Source organism: Diabrotica virgifera, chromosome 8 (assembly GCF_917563875.1).
Source record: "Diabrotica virgifera virgifera chromosome 8, PGI_DIABVI_V3a".
Taxonomy (NCBI): domain Eukaryota; kingdom Metazoa; phylum Arthropoda; class Insecta; order Coleoptera; family Chrysomelidae; genus Diabrotica; species Diabrotica virgifera.
In genome coordinates this window covers 184,121,281-184,148,979 of record NC_065450.1, presented here as the reverse complement: position 1 = coordinate 184,148,979, position 27,699 = coordinate 184,121,281, and the positions used below count along the sequence as shown (strand labels likewise).

At 36.0% G+C, this 27,699-nt stretch overlaps 2 protein-coding genes across 3 annotated transcripts in view; both read right to left on the bottom strand.

Moving 5' to 3' along the window:
- Positions 1 to 27,699, bottom strand: part of LOC114337269 (zinc finger protein 474-like) — a 296,452-nt gene that overhangs the window by 6,402 nt on the left and 262,351 nt on the right. The window lies entirely within an intron of this gene.
- LOC114337491 (uncharacterized) lies at positions 289 to 26,150 on the bottom strand. Its single transcript, XM_050657990.1, has 6 exons — positions 25,485 to 26,150; positions 15,390 to 15,778; positions 9,909 to 10,010; positions 9,068 to 9,205; positions 3,633 to 3,873; positions 289 to 496 (listed from the first exon to the last, which is right to left on the bottom strand). Exons 1-6 carry the CDS (start codon positions 26,093 to 26,095, stop codon positions 409 to 411), a joined length of 1,569 nt encoding a protein of 522 aa, XP_050513947.1. The 5' UTR covers positions 26,096 to 26,150; the 3' UTR covers positions 289 to 408.

Sequence of the window (27,699 nt, the reverse complement as noted above, 5' to 3'; positions counted from 1 at the left end):
ATAGTTCTCTTTAAATAAACATTTTTCGTACTCATTTTCTTTCTAAAACATACCTTAAAACCCTCTATCAGAGCACGCAAATCATCGATAAAAGTTGCAATGAAAATAAAGTGTGTTTCGACAATTTTATCAAAAATTCAAGGAATGCCCGTTTTTCGTGCCGGTGAGTGTAGTTTTCTACAAAAATTGGCTTTTTTTATTGTACAAATTTCTGAAAAAAAAATCGGACCTAGTGTTATCATAAGGTCTATAAGGCCAGTGACTGGAATACCTAGGAATATGGGAAAATACTTTTATCTAATTTTATTAGTAGTACAGCCTTAATTATCACAAAATGTTTATTATATACAAATAAATATTCAATCCTTAATACTGGAGTTCTTAACTTCTTCCAATTCTCAACTGGAATCATGTTTCTGAGGTACGTATTAAACTCTGGTCTTGTTGCTGGTGTTCAGGTTTTTTGGTTCGATTCTGTGATTGGCAATATAACAATCTGAAAATAAAAAAATATGTGTGGAGAGAGAGAAAAAATAAAAAAATATAAAATAATGGATATTATACATGGTGGGCCAAATAAAAGAGTCCACCTCGATATTTGGCAGTAGTCGTATGGCAGCTCATTTGCAAAGGGTGTTCAATTCTCCATTCAGTAATATAAACATTAATATCATTATTTATACAGGGTGACCAAAAAAATATTTTTTGAATTAAATTAATTGACGCAAAGAGAAGAATGTATGTAATTTATTTAACTCCAAATACATTGTACTGCTGTCAGAAAATAGAAAAAATGTTTATTTCACAAATAGACATTTCTTTTCGCTTAAATTAAATCACAAACAGCCTCCCACCTACCTCTGGACAGTTTGAACATTTAATTTAAGCGAAAAGCAATGTTTATTTGTTAAATAAACATTTTTTTCTATTTTCTAATAGAATCTATGTATTTTGAGTTAAATAAATTACATACATTCATCTTTTTGCGTCAATTAATTTAATTCAAAAATTATTTTTTTGGCGACCCTATATACATAGTGATATTATTGTTTATATTACTGAATATAAAATTGAACACCCTTTCAAATGAGCTACCATACGATCCCTATTCCGATTTAAAAAAATCATCGACTACGTCATCATGCCCAGATGGATGACGTCACTAGTTTGAAATACCTATATATCAAAAAATTGTAATTTAAAACTAATAATTAAACGATAAATTTAAATCTAATAACTACTGCCAAATCCTCGAGAATATAAAGAATGACATTATACATTTTTATTACATTAAACAACAACGTTCCTACATTAAACAAATACATTTTTTAATGTAGGAACGGTTGTTACCGGTGAATTTTTACGGCAAATGAAAATGTTGTTCAAATTTGGTCGAGTTTCTCCGGTTTAGAAAAATAATGAAGGTTTTACGTTTTCTAGAAACAAAGATATTGTAAATTTATCAGAGCGCCTCATTTTGAAGTTCCAATCTTAGACTCCAAGCTTCTTTCACCACCACTTACCCTTGGCAGACTCTTTGAGATATTCTTCACTTACTTCTACTTGTTCCAAATTACATAAATTGCATATTATCAATTGTATAATAATATATAGGTATTCACTGACAACAAGTTGGCCAATGAGTTGGGCCAATAAGTTGGGCCAAGTAAGAACAGTGAATACATGGTGATTACACGTTGGTGGAGTTATCAGTCTGCATTAACCTTTCTTAGTGGATAAACAAAAAACAAACTCTGATTATGGATATGGATGTGGAGACTGTAGCAGCTGCCGCAATTAATTTGTACAATGCGTTCAATGCTTATAGAAAAGTGTACCAAACAAGAGTGATTAAAAAACAATGGCGCAAACGACAGTGCTTTTACACCGAAAAAAGTATTCATATTAAAAAACAACCTTAAAATTAATACTTATAAACAGTATCAGTATTGTGAGAAGAGAAAACAAATATTTTAAACTCAACGACAACAACGTGTTCAGTTTTCATAACCAAACAGCTGTTTGGCAGATCGCGCAAGTCCCAAAAATCCTTTGATTTGTGCACCAAATACCGACAAGATTCGGTTTGTAGACCAACGCTGACCGCCAATCGCAAACTCATGCCAAGTGGTCCTGTACACGTTGGCCCAACTCCTTGGCCCAACTGATTGGCCCAACGTTAGCCCCATTACATAGTTTCCTACCTTTAATTTTCCTACCATTAGAGGTCTCTGACAGTGTCTCTGTCAAGGCCGCGTCTCACCATCAAATAATTTGATCAAACAGTTTGAGCAAACTCCGGAAGTACGTCAAAATGACGTCACAATTCCAGTTTTTTTGAAATTCTAAAAATCTGTGCTCTCACTATCAGTCTAGTTTGATCAAATTTTTTGTATTGAGTTGTCTAACTTGTTTGTACTTTATTTAAAATTAAAATTTTTCATTATTATCCACAATGAACACTGAGGATGTGACGTCACTAACTATCACTTTCAGTTTGCTCAAACTAGTTTGATCAAATTATTTGATGGTGGGACGCGGCCTTCACAGTGACAGTTGTCATACTTTTCTGATACGTCTAAAGGTGGGAAACTGTGTAATGTACCTAATGTTAATTTATACATTTGTAACGATAATTTTCACCTCCACTAGTTTCATCTCTTTTTGTTTCGCAATGTAGTATGTTTTCCATGTTTTGCGCTATTTTGCCGGTTATTAGCGCGCTCATCACTGTATATAAATAGTGAAAATTCTGTAATGCTAGGGCTGGTACAACCATGCAGAATCCATATTAGATTGCTTCTAGTGCACAAGCGATCTTAAACAAGTGGTAGTATATCTTCAACACATGGGAAGGCCTATAATAGGTTTCATGTTATTACCTATTTTTTATACTATTTTGAAACATCTGAAAGCGGCCACTTTTTGAAAGTAATAAATACGTGATTTTATAGTCGTCATTTTTTGACGTTTGAAAATCGTCACAATTATGACGTCAAATCGATGAGCCAAATACACGTGATTTTCAACGTCAGTACTACGTCATAGAAACATGTCAATTGGTCATTTTTATGACATGTTATCTACGTTATAAAAACGTCGTTTGGTTGCCTGGGTTATCAAGTAACAATCAGGAATGTCGGTCCGCATAGATATAGAGTCAAGATAATCATTTGTCGCATTCAGGAGACGAAAAAGTGACGGAGCGGTTCCGCAACTGTTAGGAATTCGTTCTCTAAATGTGGCGCTGCTTGCGGAACGTGTTACGGAACGGTCGTCATGATAGTGAGCTTATTTTAATTTCGCCAACCTCCGTCCAACGTATGCTACTTTTGTGAATTTGTCAAAATCACAAATGAAAGATGGCGTCAAGTACTAATTATCAATTGGAAAATAGCGCGGACGGTAAACAATCTAGGGTCTTTGGCCATAATTATGAAGTAAAAAACAAATTTATTGTGCAGAGGCAAGTATCGAAACTCACATATAACAGAAAGTGATAGGCTGTCACGAATTTAGGGAGCAGAGCGTTCACAAGACGAAACACAACTGTTGCCGCTCCATCGTGAACTGCTCACTCACTTTTTCGACTCCTGAATGTGACCATTATTGTAATTTAGAGTTTTACTTACATGAATATTAAAAAGGTCGGTATCAAAGTAACTATACTAACTAAGAAATACGATCCTGGATTTTCGTTGATAGTCACTGCATAAACTTTACTGTAAATCGGACTAAAAATTAATGGTGAAAGCGTTTCTACGATACTGAACAGAGAATGAAACTTTCCCAATTCATCAGTAGATACCAACTTTGAACCAATTGATCTAAGAACTGGAGCGAATAGAACTCCAAACACGTCGAGGGTACAACCTAAAAAATAAATATTGGTTTAATTATATTATTTATCAGCACATACCTTCATTACGGGAACTTTTTAGGACATTTCTAAAAATTTCAGTGACTTGTGTTCCATTCGCAAATTTATTGTAGCGTTTATCACGCTTCCCCTCAAAATTACCTTCGGTACGCTCATGTCTCGAACGTCTTGTCATCGTTCAGATGGCGCTACTTGAGATCGTGTTGCGCGGTGTCCAAGCCGAACGGAAGGCAAGGCAGTAGGGATGGCGGCATGATACTATAAATAACAAGATAATATATTGCGCATCTCGAAAAGAAGGGAGTCGTGACGTAACTGGAGACCCAAGTTCGTAATGGTTCCTAATGACCGAATTATTTCCGATTAGTTTGAATTGCTCGCAGTTGTATAGTCCAGGCTGTAAGGCCGCCCCGTTAGGTAAATTATTTCGATTCGATTTTTTTGCACAAACTTACTAAAAAATATAACACATTCGCAGGGTGCCGCGAGGTGCACCGGTCAGAAAATTGTTTAAACAATTTTTTTTTAAACAAATTCAAAACATTAATTTTTTCGATTCGTTCAATTTTCTTAGAATTTTTGGATCATTATAATAGACCTGGATCCCGCGTATCAAAAAAAAGTTGATTAATAGCAAGCTGAAAATCTGTTAATAGCTTAACGGTGTCTAGTCGGACAAACTTTGATGTACTGGAACAGGGGAAATTTTAATTGTGGAACAGTTTAAAAATCTGGAACGTTAGATTACGAAAACGTCCCATATATTTTGTCGGACAGAACATCCAATTGATTTGTTACCCTTTCATTAAACTCTCATGCAAAAATCAGACTGCTATTACTAACCAACATGATTTCTGTCATTTGACATGTTCTTCGTGTTCCACTCATTAAAATGCCCAGTTGGTGATAAACACCACTCTGAATTTTTGCATGAAGGTTTAATGAAATGGTAACAAATCAATTGGAAGTTCTGTCCGACAAAACACAAAACACATGGAACGTTTTCGTAATCTGACGTTCCAAATTTTTAAACTGTTCCACAATTAAAACTTCCCCTGTTCCAGTGTTCCCATACATCAAAGTTTGTCCGACTAGACAACGTTAAGCTATTAACAAATTTTCAGCTTGCTATTAATCAAATTTTTTTTGGTAAGCGGGATCCAGGTCTATAAGCAAAAAAGGTCTATTGTGATTTTTCTCTAAAATTTATTTTTGTCGAGTTATACGCGATTTATGAAAAACACGAAAATCGCCATTTTCAAGGCTTAATAACTCAGTTAAAAATTATTACTATGAAAGTTAGAAAGTGACCAAATCAAAGTTTAAAGTCCACCCTACAAAATCCTGAAGAACTTTTTGTCATTATTTTATTACTAAGCTGTTATTTTTAATTATTAACCATGAGCGCTAGCTGCATATAGGCGGCCGTCAATAGTGAGTGCGAAAGAGATGCACCATTCCGGCCGTCTAATGGTGCATCTCACTTGCACCCACATTGACGGCCGCCTCACTTAGCGCTCTTAGTTAACAATTAAAAATAACCTGAGTAATAAAATAGTGACAATATTTCTTCAGAATTCTGTAGGGGGGCTTTTAACTTTGATTCAGTCACTTCTTGACTTTCATAATAATAATTTTTAACCGAGTTATTAAGCCTTGAAAATGGCCATTTTCGCGTTTTGCAAATTTTAAATCGAGTATAACTCAACAACAGTCAATTTTAGAGAAAAATTACAAGAGACCTTTTTGGAATCAAAGAATCAAAAAAAATTATGCGAAGTGAAAAAATTGATTTTTTGAATTTGTTTAAAGAAATGTTTAAACAATTTTCCGACCGCGGCACCTCCCGGCACTCTGTATATTTTTTATAAGGAACTCTTTTTAAGTGAGTTTGTGTAACAAAATAGGATCGGAATATGTTACCTAACGGGGGCGACGATACAGCCTGGACTATAAGACATTAAAATTCCGGTCTCCAGTTACGTCATGCGATGCGCGAACTCGGGCGTATTTGAGCTACGGGAAGATACTCTCTTGTTATTTATAGTATTATGGATGGCGGTTTTTGACAAAACACCGGTTTTCGGTTATACCGGTTTTTTTGCTTACGGTTTAACCTAGCGGTTATAACCGACCAAAAAACCGGTTTTTCCAAAAACCAGTTTTCGGTTTTTTTATTCCAATAGGTTACAATGTTACATTTTTTATAATGCACTTTAGTTTGCGATACTCGATAGAATCAACCAAGAACACCAACTTTTCGAAACCATCAAGAAAAGGAAGACGGCGTATCTGGGTCACATCATGCAAAACGAAAAATACTAGTTACTTCAACTTATAATCGAGGGTAAAATTGAAAGCAAGAGAGGAATAGGACGCAAGAAAATGTCCTGGCTCCGAAACATAAGGCAATGGACAGGGATTAATGACATTAAATATCTGATACACATTGCAAGAAATAGGGAGTTAATAGAAAATATGATCGCTAACATCCATTAGTGGATTTGCATCTGAAGAAGAAGCAGAAGTTAGCTCGTTGATCCCTACTCGATTCCATTTTATACAATCATGATTCAATAGGTCACGTGTTGTCTATATTATACTGTTTGTTAGGCTTCTTGATTATGATTTTATGTAATTTTTTCGATGGTACTCCGATTTTGCCCCAGAATTTCTGAATTTTCGCCCAGAAAAGGAAATTTAAGTTTGCGTGCCTTCTGAGTGAGTTTTTGACCCGAACTGCTTTCTGGTAGGGGAGCCAAAGCGAGGATTTTTGCAGTTACTCGAGCGCGTCAGATTATTACATGGGGAGAAACCTTGTACCCTGAAAATGTACCTCTACCATATATTGGCTCTTAATGCAGGGGAGTTCGTTAAGGGGGGGCCGAAAAAAAAATCTATTCTTAGAAAAACTCGAAATCGTCAGATTAAGATAAGGTAAGTTAAGTACATGCAAAACAGTGTATATTTCAAAAATCTGACGATTTGTACAGGGTGTAAGGAAATGAGTGAGTCCCAAAGTTTCACAAGAAAAAAGCGAATATATCGCGAAATGAATGACAGATCGAAAAACTAAAAAATACGTACTCAATATTTTTCAAAAATCTATCGAATGATACCAAACACGACTTCCCACGGAGAGGGGGTGAGGTAAATTTAATATTTTAAATACGAATCCCGCGATATTTCGCGAAATGAACATCTGATCGAAAAACTGAAAAATACAGTTATTCAATATTTTTGAAAAATCTATCGAATGGCAACAAACACGACCCCCACAGAGGTGGGGTGGGGGGTTACTTTAAAATCTTAAATGGGAGCCCCCATTTTTTATTGCAGATTTGAATTCCTTACTTAAAAATAAGTAACTTTATTCGAGACATTTTTTCGAATTATGGATAGATGGCGCTATAATCTAAAAAAAAAACGATTGTTGAAAATGGAAAATTAAATTAAAAATGGACAAGTCCCGACTAACATGAAAAACTTTACTTAACTTTTATTGGTTTTAAGACCTACTCTTCACAACCCAATAGGTCCCCAAAGCGCTCGAGTGACTGCACATTTAGCATACTTTATACTTTGCTTCCCTACCATTCCGTTCGGCTTGGATATCGCGCAAAACGATCTCAAGTAGCGCCATCTAAACAATGAAAAGACGTTCGAGACACGAGTGTACCTAAGGAAATTTTGAGGGAGAAGCGTGATAAACGCTACATTATGCACAACCAAAAAGCTTGCATGGTGTGGTTTGCTGCACCTACGATGACCTCTATATAACATCTGAAAGGGAATCTGGATAAATACATTCAATTTCTCCCCTTCAAATTGAGTATGTATATTACGATATGACACGATACGATACTACGGACCGACACGATGGGTGCATTCAGCAGACGCAATCGCTAACTAATCGATTAGTAATCGATTTGTAATTTACATGCTAAATGTCACAATTTATGTGGCATTCAGCAGAAAATCACTAATCGATTAGTTAGCGATTGTGTCTGCTGAATGCACCCGATGACAAGCAGCGGAAAACTCTAATAAGGATATTAATGTAAACTTGTAAACGGCATATTTGTTAACATCAGGTATGCGAATGACACAGCGATGGTATCAGATCAAATCAAAGATCTTCAATGGCTTTTAAACGATCTAAATCGTGCAAGTGAAGCTCGGGGTTTGAAAATAAATATCAAGAAGACAAAAACAATGATTATAGGTAAAAATAATTATTATTACCCAAAATGCAAAGATATACGTATCTCGCTGGAGAAGAATTCGAACAAGTCAGGCACGTTGGATTTGTTTTGTACTTGGATTGTCTTCTGAACGAAGGTTGGGACTCTAAAACTGAAATAAAGAGCAGAGTACAGAGTATCCCAAGCCAGAAATGCTTTTTCGAGGCTTCGTAAATTTCTGACTGATTGCAAGTTGGATTTCAACTTAAGATACAAGAAGCTAAAGTTTTACGCTTGGCATGTTCTCTTGTACAGAATGGAGGCATGGACGTTAAAGGCCAGCTCCATTAACAAACTTGAAGTCTTTGAAATGTGGTGCCTATGCCGAATGGCAAGTCAGAAATAAGGAAGTATTACGAAGAGCGGGCTTCCAGGATAGGGAACCTTTCAATTATGTACAAAATAAGAAGACTGCATACACAGGGCACATATTACGAGGAGAAAGATACATTTTTCAGAAACATAGAAAGTAAAGAGGTGTAAAAATATGCCATGGCTGCGTAATATTAATACAATGTACGGTGGAGGCCTACGCAGAAATGCTCGCTACCTTAAGAAGAAGATTACGATATACAAAGAGAATAAGCAAGTAGACTATCAGTAAACTCTATTTAATGCAAGTGAAATGAGACAGAGAATATCATATATACATTTAATTCTGAATCAATAAAACCTACAAAATTACAAAAGTATACGATACAAAATCAATTGGATTAACGGAATCTTTTATGGTTAATATGAAACAAACGATAAATTATTGCAGAGAGGCTTATAAAAACAATACAAAGCAAGTTATTATGTACCTGATTCGTGATTAAATGGAAGCTAAAAATCATCTGGAATGATGAAATTATTTTTAAAGTATCCCCGTATTTTCATAAGAAGATTCCCTTGAGACCTGAGTGGATCTATTATTAAAAACAGCATAGTAATAGGTATTTACCAATCATCATGTAGAAGCAAGAAGTTCCTAAAGCATACATACAATTCGCCATGATCTTACTAATGCAGCATACCATTCCCAATATACAATCGTCCACTTTAAAACATTTATGTAGTATCACTAATCCAAACAGGCTTCCTAAAACCAAAATATTATGAATTTCACATATTATACAATGTACCCATTTTTTTATTTAGAAGTGCAAGTCAGGAAACAACATCATCAGTGCTGACAAGATGCCGACATGCTAACCACTAAAATACAAAAATATTCGGGTAAAAATCCTTTAAGGTTGATCCGTCATGGAAAGATTGATTAAGTATAAATGTGAAATTGAACAAGGATGCACAAAGCGCACAAGGTTGCCAGTTGCCACCATCTACCTATTCAACATGCGAACAACTCGATTAGGGCTCAAATGGTACCTTGAGCATAATACATGAGATATTTTGTGCATCCATGTTCAATTTCACATTTATAATCAATGTTTCCATGACGGATCAAGTTTAAAGGGTTTTTACCCGAATATTTTTGTATTTTGGTGGTTAGCATGTCAGCATCTTGTCATCAATGACAATGATCTCTTATCAGATCGTAAACAAGTTCTGTGATGTAGCTCTTTTAGTGCACAAGTGAGAGGTTGCCAGCTACAGCGTTTACCCTTTTTAAAGTTTTAAAACAAATTGTGGTTTATTCCCAATAAGTACTGTAGATAATCGTTTCTTATCCATCAACTTGATCTACTGATTTACATGAGGCTTGCATGCAAGATATTGAAAAACACCAAGGACAGCAGAGGGTCAATAATCTTTTTTTATTTAAATAAAAAAAATGTACTTACCAGATACGTATACTGCAAATTGAAATGTAATGAACATACTGAAGTCTACAGGACTCCAACCAAATTTTAATTTGGAAAAATAATAAATCAGATTTGCTTCTCCTAAAATTAAAATTTCGTATAACACACATCCAAAAAAATATTTGGGAATATAATATGATAATGTGAATGATAAGCTCGATTTGGGAATGTATGATAGCGCAGTTTTCAAGTCAGAAGCTTACAATTGTCTTCTTCTTCCCGGCGGGTTCCAGTACAGTATTCTTGTCGGCCGCATGTGCTCCGGTATTATTTGTACATGCCCGTACTATTGCAGGTCTCCGTTTTTCAACTTTTTTGTAAAAGTGTTTTACTCCCATTCTGTTCCATATTTCCTCTGTTCTTGTTCTATCCTCTCTGGTGATTTGTAGACATCTTTTCATAATCTCCAATTCAACTATTCGTATTTTATTTCGTATTTTTGTTATCATTGGCCATTTAGTATAATAGGTTAATATTTAATACTACGCTCTGAAAAATCCTTTTTCTGTTTTTTTTAGTTGGAGTGTTGTTTCATATCATAGCACTCCATGGAGTGCTTTCGTGGCTTGTTTTCCCCATCCTATTTTCATGTATATATCTTTCATACAAGTACCACCTCTACTTTGGGCAACCCTGGTACATGATCTTCTCAAAAATCTGTCCACAGAAGACTTTTACTGTCTAGGATACGCTGACGATAAAGCAATCGTTGTCAGGGGCAGGTATGCCCAGGTGGTGTCTGGGAGAATGCAAGTAGCCCTAAATATAGTAGTTGACGACTGGTGTAAACAAGAGAGACTGATAATAATCAATGCTCATAAAACACAAATGGTCAACTTCAGCAAAAAGATAACACTACCTAACACTACATTATCAGACCTAACACCAAAGTCATAAAGACCGATAAGCCTATCTTTTTTTCTATTAAAAACGCTGGAAAGACTTCTTGATAAGTATATCAGAGACGAAGTGCTAAAAGGTAATCCTCTAAGCAATCGTCAATATGCATACCAACCTGGTAAATCTACGGACTCTGGACTATAGGCTTATCTCAAAGTCAATGGAGGACAAAGAGATCAATGGCCGCTTTTTTAGATATAGAAGGAGCATTTAATAATGTTACTACCAGCTCTCTGATAGGGGCTATGAGTAGACGAGGCGCACCTGCGGTAATATGCAGATGGATAAGAGCATCCCTGGAAAATAGGATAGTAATATCCACTCTGGGTAAAGCAACCATCAAAGCAAGAGTAGGTGGAGGCTGTCCACAAGGAGGAGTTCTGTCACCTCTACTTTGGGCAACCTTGGCAGATGAATTCCTCAAAAATCTGTTCACAGAAGATTTGTACTGTCTAGGATACACAGACCATATAGCAGTCGTTGTTAGGGGCAGGTTTGCCCAGGTGGTGTCTGGGAGAATGCAAGTAGCCCTATATATAGTTGACGACTGGTGTAAACAAGATAGACTGACAGTCAATGCTCAGAAAACACAAATCGTCAACTTCACCAAAAAGACAGCACTACAAGGCCTAAAAGCACCGGTGCTGGGAGGAAAAGAGATTTCATTTGCCAAAGAAATAAAATACCTTGGGGTTTATTTTGATCATAGGCTTACATGGAATCCTCACATCCTGAAAACCACACAGAAAGCTACTATATCCTTGGGCAGACGTAGAAGAATGTGCGGTAAGAATTGGGGGAATGACTCTATGGGCCACAGCTCGGCCACAATTTGAAAATTCTCGCTGTTTCGCGTTGGTTTGATTCTCAGAGCCTCATTTCCCAGAATCTTGAAGTAATCATCAGGGTAGGCTCTTCTTTCGTGTTGTCTTGTACCGGCCAGCTTCGCGAAAGATGCGCCACAAAATCGACATTTGGTATCGTCTTGTTTCTGAGCGGTTTCTGTTGTCCTCGCACGGGTAGTCTGTGATGCAGGTTTGGAGCATTTTGCTATGTGTTTCAAAATGCCACTTCTGGTCTGGCATTTGTGCCCACATTTCTCGCAAGTGGTCAGCGAAAGAGATGGGAGGCTGTAAGAAGTTCTCTCAGCCTCAAGAACGTTTTGGTTATTTCCATCCCCCGTGAAGTTCTCGTTGTTCGACTGGCCGATCCCCCATGAGTTGGCAGATTTTGCCAGACTTCACCCTCTATTCCGCGCTCGTTGCCCACGACCGCGTGACGACACTCAGACCCGCCCACAGCTGAACTGGTGGCGAGCAAAAGCCCCGTTTTACCTTCTCAAATTCCTGCGACCCTGGGATTAGTAAAGGATATTGATATGTTTAAAGCCTTTATGGCTAGAGTTTGCGCCTGTAAATAGTTCTAGTTAGAAAGACGGAAATGTTAGAGTCGATTTGCCCACTAAATCGACTTTAACTGCCTGGAAAAAGGATATATTGACCTATGATAAGAAGGGAATGACTCTATGGTTATACACAAGGGTTATTAGACCCATGATAACCTATGGCTCGGTGACGTGGTGGAAAAAGACGCAGTAAGTGGGAGCAATAAGGCTAGGTAATACACAAAGGCTAGCATGCCTGTGTATTACGGGGACCATAAAAACAATTCCTACAGCAGCGTTGGAAGTCCTGTTGAATCTACCACCACTTCATATTTTTGTTCAGGGCGAAGCCAGAGTGATGCACAGATTAATGCATAGTCAGCTACATATAAGCCAGGTGCATGGTGCTGACAACAGAAAGCTAATTGGTGAGCTAAAAGCCGATATTGTTATGGAGCAGCCTATCGATACAACATCAACGAGATATAGCTTTGACAATAAGTTCATATATGTGACTATACCAGGCAGGGAAGACTGGAAGGAAGGTGTACCCATACAAGCTACTGCTACCTGTACACTGACGGCTCAGAAACGTCGGAAGGTGTGGGAGCCAGCATAGTAGGGACTAGGGACAAATCAAGGAATACATTTCTCGGTAAGTCTATCACAGGATGTCACAGTTTTCCAGACGGAAATAACCGTAATCCATCACTGCGTGGAAGATATAGAAAGGCAGGAAAGAACGTTCTGTTTAGTTGCCATCTTCACAGATAGTCAGGCAGCGCTTAAGGCACTCAATGTCAATTTTAAGCTAGTATGGGATTGCGTGTTTGCCCTAAATAAACTAGGAGACTGTAGCAAGGTTACCGTAGCCTGGGTACCGGGACACAAGGGTCATAAGGGAAATGAAAAAGCAGATGAAATGACCAAACAAGGCTCATCAATGCCATTCGTTGGACCGGAACCCTTCTGCGGCGTTGCAAAGGCAGTAACAAGAACGGCTACAAGAAAGTGGGTAGCTCACTAATCTTTGGAACGGTGGAGGAATTCAGCAGGACAATGACAGGCGAATCAGTTCATTACAGAACATTCGCCAAAATTTAAGGCAGACCGAAGAGGTCACTGTAAGCTGAATAGGCACTTAACGCTGATGGGATTGTAAGATTCTGTCACCTGGAAGAAGAACAGCAGAGCACATTCTATGTCAGTGTGACAGTCTGGCAAATGTACGGTTCTTTGCATTAGGAGAAGAAAATACACCGGCAAATAGCTGTATAGAAGGTTCAGTCTCAAAGCTATTAGTCTTTTTAAAAAGAGTCACGCTAGAGAATATTATCTAGGACTTAGAGGACCACAACAGATCTGAAAAGGTCACAGTGGAATAGGCCAGAAGGCCACCTCTTTAAATATCTATCTCTTTTATTATCTACTTATCATTGACCCTAAATACTTAAATATAATTCTTAATAGTCTCCTCTAAACTTAAGTTTGGTGCCCATTGTTCTTAAGCCCGTTGTACTTATGGCCATTGTTCCCCATTTTCTATAACATCTCTTCAAAGCCTGATCGATATACTTATATAAATATATGTTAAAACGTGTAGGTGATAGACCACAACAATATTTGAGGCATTTTATGGCTGATTGTTTTTGTTATTTCATTACCTAAATCTATTTGCACCTGTGTTTCTTTATACAGTCTTTGTGTTATATTCACCCATTTATCTTTAACGTGCATTCTTCTCAATGTGTCCTACAGTTCTTTCCTGAGCACGCTATCGTATGCTTTCTTTAAGTCTGTAAAGGTCATAAGTGTCAAAAAAAGGTGGTTTGGAAATAAACATAAAGAAGACTGAATATATGTGTATCGGTGGGACACAGCAGGACCTTACACTGGGGAATGGCGAAATTATTAAACATTGCGACGCATATAAATACCTTGGTATGACCATCACACAAGAAGGAAGCGTAGACCGGACGATAGAAGAAAGAAACAACCAGGGAAGAAAAGCAATTACCCTTCTCAATAGCATCCTCTGGGACCAGTCAATATCAAACAACAACAAACATAGAATATACAATACAATTGTTAAGAGTATAATCACTTACAGCAGTGAAGTATGGCAAATAAAAGAAAGATACAAGAGAAAACTTGAAGCAACAGAAATGGATTTCTGGAGGCGCTCAGCAGGAAAATCAAGATTAGAAAGGGTAACCTACAACAGAATTAGGGAAATAATGAATGTGAAACACACAATAGTAGATGACATTAGTACCAAACAGCTTAGATGGTATGGACACGTACAAAGAATGTCCGAAGAACGACTCCCGAAACAAATCCTAACGTGGACCCCTCATGGTAGACGAAAAAGAGGAAGACCCCGCCTGAGTTGGAGAGAAGGCATAAATCGAGAAATGAGAGAAAGAGAATTGGATGAAGACCTTTGGATGGACCGAAGTGAATGGCGACTAGGCATCGGAAGACGTAGGAGAACGTTTTAAAACCGATATATATATATATATATATATATATATATATATATATATATATATATATATATATATATATAAGGTCATAAGTGTTTCAATATTTTTCTCTTTGTTCTTTTCTATCACTTGTCTCATGATGACATTATGATCATGTCATCTAGACATGATCTGGCTTTTCGGAATCTAGCTTGTTCTTCGCCGTAATGGTCCATCTGCTGTTCTATTTTTCATTTATACCTGTGGAAAAGATTCTCGCTACACCTTTTTTAAAATGGTGGATATGTAAGACAGATTCCACTCATATGGCTCCTGCTTCAATTTTATTGAACAACACTCGTATAAAGGACACGATTCTTGCGCTTCCACATTTCAGAAGTTCCATTTTTATGTTCTCCGGTCCTGGTGCTTTGTTATTTATGGCTTTCTTTAGTGCTTTATTTATATCTTCCTCTGTAATTTCGGCTTTCTCCGTAATTTTTGTCACAGAGTCTTGTGAGATATACTTCGGTCTATTCTCCTGAAATAATTGTGTGTAATGATTTGCCCAGTAAAAATATTAACCTATATTAAACTGTCACTAGAAAATAGCTTCCGAATGATATAAGTTCATGTCCATTCCAATGCATAACCATTAAAGTTGGAACAATATTTTTAAATAATGAGAAAAAGCACAAAACCAATACATACCTCTTAATGGACCCAATGTAAGCAAAGTAAGCAGCAATGTCAAGAATATCCTCCGCCTTCTTCTATCTTCTCTCTTTTTAAAACCAACTTGAAGTGTCTGATATACATGCTTTATATCGAAAAAGTCGTTTAAAAAATCCTTACTTGGTTTTTCGAGTACTTCTCCATTATCCCTTTTATACTCCCAAATATCTTTGATAAAGAATAAACCATAGAAATACACAGTCGTGTATAGAACGAATGATATTGCAAACACCCCGTAAAATCGTACTTGATGGAAGAGGATTCCACTGACTAAGTTTCCAATACCTATAACAACTGTGACTCCAGCGTGGGCAAGACCCATGCGTGCTGTTCTACTATTTTCAGTGCTAACTGCACTAATATAACTAAAATAAATATGATAATAAATGTATAGTGATAATAAATGTTAAAGTAAGTTATCAATTGAAGTAGCACAGAAAACGACAATAGATATCGTTCCCATACCACCAGATTGACAACAGGTGGAATACTTTCTTTGGTTACAACCTCCCGAGATTTTCAAAAATTATAAATCATACAGGATGCCGGGGATATTAAGATGAGAGAATTTTAAATAATTCACAACCCAGCTGCTCAGCGTGGTAAAAGTTCCAACAAGAAAGATTCCTCAGTACTCAACAAAAGAGTAAATGGATTAAAATGTAAAAATATTTCAATTTTTTGGAACACGAAAATGCAGCATCTGCATAATCTTCTCTTCTTATGGTGCCTATCCGTTACGGATGTTGGACACTAACATGGCTATTCTAACTTTGTTGACTGCTGCCCTGAAAAGTCCGGTAGTGGTTAAGTTAAACTATTTTCGCAGGTTATGCAGCCAGGATATTCTTCTTCGTCCTGGACCTCTTTTCCCGTACACTTTACCTTGAAGTATGGTCCGAAGTAGGTCATATCGTTGTTCATTGCGCATTATAAGGCCCAGGTATTCCAGTTTGCGACGTTTTATGGTTACGACTAGTTCGCGCTCTTTACCCATTCTATGTAGAACTTCTTCGTTGGTAACTTTGTCTATCCAGGAAATCCTCAACATGCGTCTATAGCACCACATCTCAAATGCTTCGAGTCTCTTCAGTGATGCTTCAGTTAAGGTCCATGACTCCACGCCATATAAAAGAACGGAGAATACGTAGCACTTTAGTAAACGAACTTTTATTTCCAATTTTATATCGTGGCTATTAAAGATTTTTTTCATTTTGACGAAAGCTGATCTTGCCTTCTCGATCCTTATCTTAATTTCCGTCGATTGGTCCCACTGTTCATTTAAGTTTGCACCCAAGTAACAAAAGTTGGTGATTTGTGTTATAGGTTGTTGGTTAACTAGTAATTGACCAGGGGGTATCCTATTTTTGCTTATAACCATGTATTTGGTTTTTTTGATGTTAAAATCAAGCCCAAACCTGCTACTTACTTCTGCCACCCTGGAGACAAGTGTCTGCAGACCTTCAAGACTGTCTGCAAAAATGATAGTATCATCAGCGTATCTTATGTTGTTCAATCGTTCTCCGTTTATAAGTATTCCCTGGTCTATGTCCGTTAGCGTTAGGTTCATAATGTGCTCTGAATATGTATTGAACAATAATGGGGACAATATACATCCCTGTCTCACACCTCTTTTATCTTTATGTCGTCTGTTACCTGATCCCCTACTCTAACAGCTGCAGTTTGTTCGTAATAGATATTGTTTATTATACGGCGATCTCTGCTGTCTAGACCAATTGAATTTAATATTTTCATCAGTTCGTCATGTTTTATTCTATCGAACGCTTTCTGGTAATCAACAAAACACACATATATATCACAATTCACGTCTCTACATCTTTGTAAAGAACTTGTATTGCAAAAAGTGCCTCTCGAGTACCCAATGCATCCCTGAAGCCGAATTGTGTGTTTGTCATGTGTTCTTCACACTTTTTATATATTCTTTTATGTATTATTTTTTAAAAAAGTTTTCAGGAGATGGCTCATAAGGCTTATTATTCGATAATCTTCACATTTTTTGGCATTGGGTTTTTTAGGGATTGTTATAAAAGTTGACCTTAGCCACCGTTGGGGTATTTTTCCATTTTGGTATATATTGTTGAAGATCAAGGTAAGTCTTTTTACTTCGTCTTTATCCATAATTTTCAAAAATTCTGAGTAGAACTCGTCTGCTCCTGCGGCTTTTCCCTCCTTAATGTTGTTTATAGCAGCTTCTACTTCCGCTTCGAGAATAGGTGGTCCGGTATCGTCATTTTTATTTTGTGTGATGGTGACATTCCTATCGTCTTCAAATGTTGTTTTCACATAGTTCATCCATGTTGTTTTTGTTTCTTCAATATCAACTATTGGATTTCCTTGAGCGTCTGTCTGTTAAGTGTCCCGGCCTTTTTGATTTATAGATGCCTGCTGCTTCTCTGATCTTTTTGTGGAGGCTGCATAATACTCTGGTTAAATCGGAGAGTGTAGGAAGAGTCTATATCAGTTTCGGAGGTTTTTTCCTCCTCATCAGTAGTCCCATATCCTCTTCTCTCCGATTTCCCCAGGCATCATTTTTTGTTGGGCCTTTCTGAATTGCAAAGAAAGAAATGTCACGGATGTACTAGAGCCATCTACCGAAAAACCAAGTAAGTTATCAATCAAAGTAGCACAGAAAGTACTCTTTTGTTGAGTACTATTTTGTTGAGTAATTATTTAAAATCCTCTCATCTTAATTTCCTCGGCATCCTGTATGATTTATAACTATTGAAAATCTCGGGAGGTTGTAACCAAAGAAAGTATTCCACCTGTTGTCAATCTAGTGGTATGGGAACGATATTTATTGTCGTTTTCTGTGCTACTTCGATTGATAACTTACTTTGTTTTTCGGTAGATGGCGCTAGTAGATCCGTGACATTTCTTTCTTTGTTTTCAATTTGGAAAGGCCCAAAGTATGATGCCTGGGGAAATCGGAGAGAAGAGGATATGGGACTACTGCACTCTCCGATTTAACCACAGTATTTTGCAGCTGCTGCATTTTCGTGTTGCAAAGAAATTGAAAACGTTTATACATTATAATAAATGATGTTTAAAATATTAGAAATTGGGTCATATTTGATGTCTCGAATTTCCTAAACCTGTTGTCCGATTTAAGTGATTTTTTAATATGTTAATATTGTTGCTAGACAGGTAAATTGTCATTGTATACCCGGTGTACCAATCAAACTGTGCAAATCAAACAACTAGCCATGTTCTTTATCAATACAGGATGTGTCTAAATAAGTGCGACAAACTTTAAGGGGTAATTCTGCATGAAAAAATAATGACCGTTTGCATGATAAACATATGTCTGCAAATCCTTCGTTTCCGAGATAAGGGATGTTGAATTTTTTCTTACAAACTGACGATTTGTGTATTGCTCTAAAACCAGTTGAAAAATGCAAATGAAATTTGGTAGGTTTTAAGAGGTAGTTATTGCACTTTTTTGATATACAATTAAAAATTTAATATTCATCATTTGCGTGCATACAGGTAATATGACCGGGTAGCATGACCCGTATGCACGCCAATGGTGAATATACATTTTTTAATTGTATGTCAAAAAATGCGCAATATCTACCTCTTAAATCTTACCAAATTTCATTTGCATATCTCAACCGGTTTTAGAGAAATAAATAAATCGTCAGTTTGCCAGAAATAATTTATCATCCCGTATCTCGGAAACAAAGCATTTGCTGACATATGTTTAAAAAGCAAAAGGTCATTATTTTTTCATGCAGAATTACCCCTTAAAGTTTGTCGCACTTATTTAGAAACACCCTGTATTGATAAAGAACATGGCTAGTTGTTAAAGTCCCTAACTTTTTTATTATCCACCGTAAGCAAATGAATCAAAAACAGAATGTTAAGACACCCCGAGGCTATAGTTGGCTTTTAATTTCAATATTTTAAAAAGGCTAGAATATTCCAGAGGGTGTTGTGAACATTAAGAAAAAAACACAGTTTGATTGGTACACCCGGTATACAATGATAATTTACCTGTCCAGCAACAATATTATTAAGCGATCAGTGGCGGCTCGTGGCCTTAGAGACAGGGTCGGCAAGGTTTTTTTGTCTCCTCATATAGGTATACCATCAAACTAAAAGACTTAAATCATCATAGGAGAATTTGTTGTTTTTTGTTTTTTTTATTTGATGTACTTGACGTTCTCTCTTGTTTCATGGAGTTTCCACAATACGTGTTGATTCTTTTGAGATAAGATAAATCCCGTTTATTTGAGGCAGAAATTGGTGGTAATAAGAAAATTGAGGAACAGTCTGTTGTAATGGATTGCAGTACTTATTACATATAATTATACATACATATCGTCCCTTAGCTAACAACACCGCATAAGTAATTTTTACCAACTTTACAGGAGACGAAAAAAACTACTTTTTGAAACACCGCCTAAGTTTAAAAAAATACCGTTAGTAAACACCGCTTAAGTTATTTTATTATCATTTCTTTCTATATTAATATGCGTAAATGAATAAACATTACTTTATTATATAGCTTATCTCTTAATCTTCTATAAAAATTTCTTGGTTACTAGACTTTTCAGCAGTAAAACTCACGTACAAACATATAATCACAGAGCGACTTGTGCGGTGTTGACCATGATACAGGTTGACGACTTGCGCGGTGTCACTACTTTTTGAATTACGGAATCTGATTGACTGAAATCTAAATCATGTGACAAATGGTTAGATGCGCAATGAGCAGACCTATCTAACGGTATGTATATGTCAAAACCGTTAATTTTCGACTTGAGCGGTGTTGTAAGCTAAGGGACGATATTTTGTAACTTATCCCATTTTCTGAAAATATTTGGATCGGCATAATTTTTAAGTACCTAACTTGTAATAATAAATATCTTAAAAATTCTTTGGCAAAGGTAACTTTTAAATTTTGAATCGTCAAAGAGGTCAAAAATTTTCAAATCTTCAAAATTCGAAAAACGAGTATCTATTTGCATATAATAGTAGGTATCCAAAATTTCAAGATATACCTACTCGTTTTTCGAGATATGTATCATGTCGTTGTCTTTTTTGGGACGATTCGGAAATATCAAGCGAATCCAAAACGTCACTGCGTATATATTGGAAACTACTATCATTACGAAAATCTCCGAGATTTTGTCAGTTGACTAATTTTGAACAACAATGAATATCTTGGGAAAACTCTGTCTTAAAAATATTTAAAAGAATATTAAAAGAGTAATTATTTAATAAAGTTCTCAAACCGATTGCTTGACGGATCGAGGTATCGCCACTTTCAAAATCGTCGCCTTCGATAATAAAATCAAAAACTTCCAAAAGCTGTTCACGAAAATCTGCTACAGATACTAAAACTACCAGAGATAATCTGCTTAGATAAAACTAACCTGAGATTTAAAATTTCATCGCGTCTGACAAACTGTTTGCTTTTTTTTCGAAACAAATTTGTTCTAAACCAGTAATCCGTTTAGGTGAGCTAAACTGGCAAGAAAAGACGATATTCTTTATTTTTTTACACGTATCATGCAAAACTAAATTCATTATATGCGCATAATAGTGAATAAATAAAGCTTGTAATGCAATAGTTTTAACTTTTGCCTGGAGACAATTCAATTCACCACACATCACAGAAACGCCGTCATAAGATTGCCCTAGTTTGCCCTACTAATTTATTTTTGATATCAAAAAATTTTAATCTGTTCTTTAAAACACCAAAAATATATTTGGCCTTATTGCTTTTACTCACGTCTCTAAAACCTAAAAACCTCTCATAAATATTACCACGAAACGCGTATCGAACAACAATAATTGATAATTGTGAATGACATGATAATCAGAAGTTTCATCTACTTCCAGCGAAAAGCAAATGGTTTTCTAAATCTCAGATTCAATAACGTTATTCAAAATGTAACTATTTGATTATATGTATTAGTTCATTCTGTATTACGAATACACTTCGAATCAGAAAGTAAATATTTCTAAAACAATTTTATTAATTCTCTATAATTACTTTGATTTTTAACAAATGCTTCGATCCATCATGTCCACTAAATGATAATTCCTGACAACTTAAAAAAATTACAATATCCACTAAACGACGTAAAACGGCGTGATTATTTTTGACAATTTCTGCCGATGCGATGCCTCCAAATGAAACACCGACCGGCAGATCGGTGATGTGCCGTAACTGCCGCTTAAAAACCTACGGAGAGAATGTATGTTCGCTTGCTCATCGACTTGTTATTTCGTTGAGTTTTACGTGTAAATCGTCAAGCTACGGATGAGTTGGGCTCGGCTAGCCGAAAAGTCAGATGAATGGCTCGGATCATTCATTTTTTTGAGATATCTGTTATGCGCAGGGATCACTTAACGCTCGGATTGATCAAATCCTTTTAAAAACCATGAATAAAGTTTAGTCGGTATTATCTGACAGATTTTTTTTACTTCACAGATAATAATATTAAAAAAATCTATATCTATAAATGTGTGGGTCGGCACTGCCGACCCTGCCGACCCCGACCGGCCGCCACTGACAGCGATATTGTTAAAGAATAAGGCTATAACATATTGAAATAATCACTTAAATCGGACAACACGTTTAGAAATTTCGAGACATCAAAAATGACTCATTTTTTTGGGTGCCCGTTTTCTCTTACGCGCAGTGTATACATAAAAAATAGAGACCAACTTGGTAAAACTAAACTTTATTTGAATTTGACTGGAAATGAGCGAGAGAAAGAGAGAGAAAGAGAGAAAGAGAAAGAAAGAGAGAGAGAGAGAGAGAGAGAGAGAGAGAGAGAGAGAGAGAGAGAGAGAGAGAGAGAGAGAGAGAGAGAGAGAGAGAAAGGAAAATATATACATATTTAAAGGGTTAGCATAAAAGAACTGAAATTGGGATCACAACGTTACAACCAGTACTATACCCTGTTTTTAAACTAGGAGAAATATTTTCAAATTTACCACGCCGTAATGCTTGTTTGTAATTGGTCCAACCTGAGACAAGTTTACTCCACTGTTATGAAATTTTGACACTATTGGCAGTTCATAGGTTAATAAACTAATATCGGCGTTTTTTGTGTTTTCTGGGGGAACAAAAACAGATCGACTAACAACACTTTGCAATGTTATACTGAGAAGGCAAGCCGAGCCGAGCTTTTGACAAGCTTGAGCTGAATAAAAATAATAAATAAATCATTTAATTGTGAAGCGAAACAAGAGCCGTCTTATTTTAGTTAGTTCATAGAGCTCCAAAGGTACCCTAACTAGTCTCAACCCTTCTTGGAGCTCATCAGAGAGTGCTTATTTGATTCTCTCTGAACCACTTAACCCGGCATCTGCCACGTGGCTTAGCAAGGCGCCAACTGCCACGTGGGGTGCTCACAGCACCACTTAAAATTTTTCTGTGATCTACTTGTTTAAAAAACAAAATAATGCGTTGAGTAACACAAGAATATAAAAAACCATGTTTTATTAACTTATTAGCCACTTATATGTTACAAAAGTTAAAAAATAAAATGAAAAAGATGTTATAAGCAAATTAGCAAGTACCAAGCCATAATAAATGAAGTCAAGTAAAATATCTAAAAAAATTAAAACTTAGCGAGTATAGAGTCTATATTAATAATTTAAATCAGTTATTTCAATAAAAAATGTAAATTTGACCTGTTTATCAAAAATACAAAAAAAAATTTAAAACTTAAAGTGCCAGATGATGACACCCCAATTCGACTTTAGAGCTATAAGTTCAGAATGACCCTAAATAACCACTTCAAACACTAACAAATCTATGCTATATAATATTATAGAAAGCTACTATGACGCACAGCTCGGTTACCAAACTTGAAATAACAAATATTTGATAAAAATGTGTTATGGGGTGCTGGTAGCACCCCACGTGGCAGGTGCCGGGTTAAATTCGGGCTGCCGGTATCGGTTCACAACGAAATAACATGATGGCCCAGATAGCACAAGTACGTTTTATGGACATCCAATGGACGTACATCTGTGTACATTGGAACGTCCAATGGACGTCCCGCTAAGGTACAATGGACATCCGATGGACGTCCAACGAATGTCCAGAGTTCACAAAATTGGACGTCCATAGAACGTCCGCTACAAACGTACATTGTACGTTGTATTGGAGCTTTCAGTGTACACCTTATGTACATTCAATGTACGTCTTATGGACATTTGTAGGGCACTTTTCAGAAAGCAATCTAGTATCCATAATTTTGTGAATACATAGCAAAAAGCCTTTATAGGAAATAGTTCCTTATAATACTAAACTTATAGATACTTAAAAATATTACACAAAAGACCTTTTTTATTTCTCTTTACTATAACTTCATTATAATATATACTTTATTATAGGAACTAGGAACTTCATTAATGCACGACTGCACTTGCACGATAAACAGAAAACACAAATATATCACAGGATGTATTTTCATAAAGACGAGATTCAGATAATGACGCCCTAGGAAGCATGCACATTAAAAGAGGTTTAATCTCTGTTCTGTTTCTGTTCCAAACTATTTTTAGAGTCAGTACCGTTGTTGTATATTACAAGCGCGTTTGCCATTCTGTGAATTATCATAAATAAACCATCCTTCAGTATTCCACAACAATTAACAGCGATAATCCCCTACTAAAAGTACCTGCCTAATACTACACCTTTCACGACCGATAGCGCGAAGAGCGACAACGTTGTCAAGAAGATTCTCATTTAGTTTGTATTGGGACTTAATATAATAGTCGCGTTTTGTGTAAAATATCCATGGACCACAAATGGATGTCCAATGTACGTTGAAATCAAACGTCCAATGGACGTCCCGTAATGTACGTACATAGTACGTCCAGTTTTGGTCCATGGACGTTTGGACTTTAAATGTACGTTATATGGACGTACATCGGACGTTGTGTGCTATATGGGGGCATGGATGTTATCTTGTTTAGTTCTAATAAAGAATATTAGTTCTAATAAAGTTTTATTTTTGATATTGTTATTATTAAAAGTAAAACTTTCATTCGTCTCTAGCAGATGCCGCCACGGCATCCATACCATTATGTTATTTGGTTGTGAACCGGGGTCTATCCCAAAATCCCGACAGCCAAAATCCCGACAGCCACAATCCCGACGGCCAAAATCCCGACACGCCAGAATCCCGACAGGCCAAAATCTCGAAAGGCCAGAATCCCGACAGGTTTGATACGTTTCTTTTTAACATATAATTACATTTATTTCTTGTTTTTTATTTTATGGCCATCTGTTTTTTTATTTTTTGTTACTAAACAAAAGTATTTACCATTTAATATGAACTAATTTTCTAAATAAAATTTCTAACATGGGTATACCTATGAATTAAATTATTTTTTTTTCCAATATATAGTCCAACAATATAATATGTATAATCGTTGATTGAAATATTAATACCCGTATTAATATTTCAGTCAACGGTATAATCAAATCCCGAATTCAAGTTTACTTTCATATAATAGATATTATCATGTCACTTACAACCGTCCATTTCAGTAAGTATAGCTTTTATATTGTAAAATTAAGTGTTTAATATTTTTTTCTTTTAAAATACATAATAATTGGTACCCGTACTTGTACTTATTAGTAACTAATTTTCCAATTTCAATATTCTATAATATGATTTGGTATTGCATTTGAAAAGGAAACAATAAATATTCAAAATGTAGTGGTCGGAATTTTTACTTATGCAAGAATTGTTGCATGTCGGGATTCTGGCGTGTCAGGATTCTGGTGTGTCGGTATTTTGGCCGTCGGGATTTTGGCTGTCTGGATTTTGGCTGTCGGAATTTTGGGCGCCACCGTGTGAACCGATACCGGCAGCCCGAATTTTAGTGGTTCAGAGAGAATCAAATAAGCACTCTCTGATGAGACCCTAAGAAGGGTTGAAACTAGTTAGAGTGTTTTTGGCGCTCTCTGAACTAACTAAAATAAGGCGGCTCTTGTTTCGCTTCACAACGAAATGATTATTTATTAATTGTAAAATAGTCTATTTAAAAAAATTAATATAAAAGTGGGCTTACCTGAAAAATGCCATTGCAGCAACTGGTTGTCCTCCAGTTACTACCGCTGGTAAAACTTCTCCTAAGATAGTTACTTCCAGGGGCAATTCACAAAAATAAAATGTGGAGATAAGCCAACACAATGTCGTAAATATATCTCCTAAAATAACGTTCAGAATAATGTGTTTTCTTTTCTTGTATCGATCACTCCACGATCCTATAAATAGTAAGAGCACCGATGGTATTAGACTCATGATAGCATCCCTCCATATGAACATGCTCGTTGCCACAACCTGCACTTTTTTCTCATAATCTAGATAAGAATCTAGATCCGATTTGTTCTTGTATGTGAGGGTGTTACACGTAGCGTTGCTTAACACTAAATGGACTCTACAACTTTTTTCTAAAATTAGATTTTGGACCGTAAGGGCAGATACCACATGTGCCAACATACTGATTAGTAAAATTGGTTCCACTGTAATGTTTTTCGCGACACCTTTGAGTTTTTTACAGAGTGGTAGTTTACTTTTGATAACTAAACTTGGTGTGTCATTTTGGGTAGTGGTACCGCATTTTGATACCGGAAAAGCGTCTACCAACGAATGTATACTTGCAGCTGAGATTATTGACATCTTTGGAAGTAGTAATAAATACTAAAAAATATAATTTAAATTAGCAAGATTCCGTTACTTTGAAATTCATCGTTTTAATATAGATAATAATAATAAATATTATAAAGGGTGGTTCATGACGAGCTTACACCATATTTACTTAAGTCCACGTGGTGAAATTATTTTTAATTCTTGACATTTTCGAAAATGACCTTTCAGCGGACACGTTGCCACCTGGGATGCACAAGTAAATGTGCAAAGCAATGTCAAAATTAGGGAAAATATCTTTCAATCCACTTGTTTCAGTGCAGTCACTGAAGGTTTTCATCTCCGATATCGTTGAACCTCCATCAATTTTCATGAAAATTGGTGAGTAGTTAGATGATACCTCAAGGAACAAAGGTGACATGATGCCAACTTGGGCTTTTACCGTGGTGGTGAATGCCACCCCCTCTCGAGGATGAAAATTATTTTTTTTAATAATTCCATAAATCCCATAAATTTGAAACCCATTTGAAAGCCAATTTGAAAATAAGAGAACCCTTTAGAACTTTTTAGGAAAAAGTGAAAAATAAAACATACGCCATTTCCATAAAAATTAAAATTTATAGTAATCCTTAGAAGAATTTCTTTATATGTATTATCATAAATAATGATTTCAACAATTTTGACTGGTTTAGAATGCATATTAAAAAAAAGATATAATTTAAAAAAATGAGAATTTTTAAAATTATCCTAATTTTCATTTTCTTTTGATAATAACTCCAAAAATACTCAATATACGTAAAAACTGATATAATATATATCTCACAATAAAACACTGAAAACTTTTGTTTTCTATAATTCCACAAAATTTATTATGTACAACTATGTGACTACACCTGCTTCGGCAGAGTACCTTTCTCAAGTGATATAATTTACAATGTGTTTGCCTTTTTAAGTCTCTAACTGAAGAGGTTGAGGAGTGGGGAGCTGTTTGTCTCGAGTTGGTCATTCAGAATTATATCTGTATTTTTCAGTTTATTAATTTCCATAGATTCTAAAAAAGATAGCTTAAGGCCTTTATTTTGGATATGCAGAATTTGAAACTCTTCATTGAAAGAATGATTATGATCTAGAAGGTGAAGTGCGTATGTAGAAGTGTCTGTTTTTCTATTGTTGAAAGCCCTTTTGTGTTCTGCTATCCGTTTGTCAAAAGTTCTGCCAGTTTGACCGATGTACGTTTTCGGACAGTCACCACAAGTTAGTTTGTACACACCACTCTGTAGTTGCTTTTTCTTTCGGCTTTTATTGTTCTTAATATATTTGCTTAAGTTGTTGTTAGTTCTGAAAGCTGGTATTATTCCTTTCTTTTTTATGTATCTGGCTATTTTGGTTGTTATCTTGCCAGTATATGTGAGAGAGCAGAAGGTACTGGGTTCTTTCTGTGGTGGTGGATACACTAATTTCAGGGCTTTCTTATGGAGTTTTTGATTTAAAATTTTGTTAACTGTTTGTTCGTTATAGCCGTTGTTTACTGCTATTTGTTTAATGATGTTTAGTTCTATCTCGAAGTTATTTTTTGTCATGGGAATTTCTGTCAGTCTATGTATCATGCTATGGTAGGCTGCTAATTTGTGTTGTGT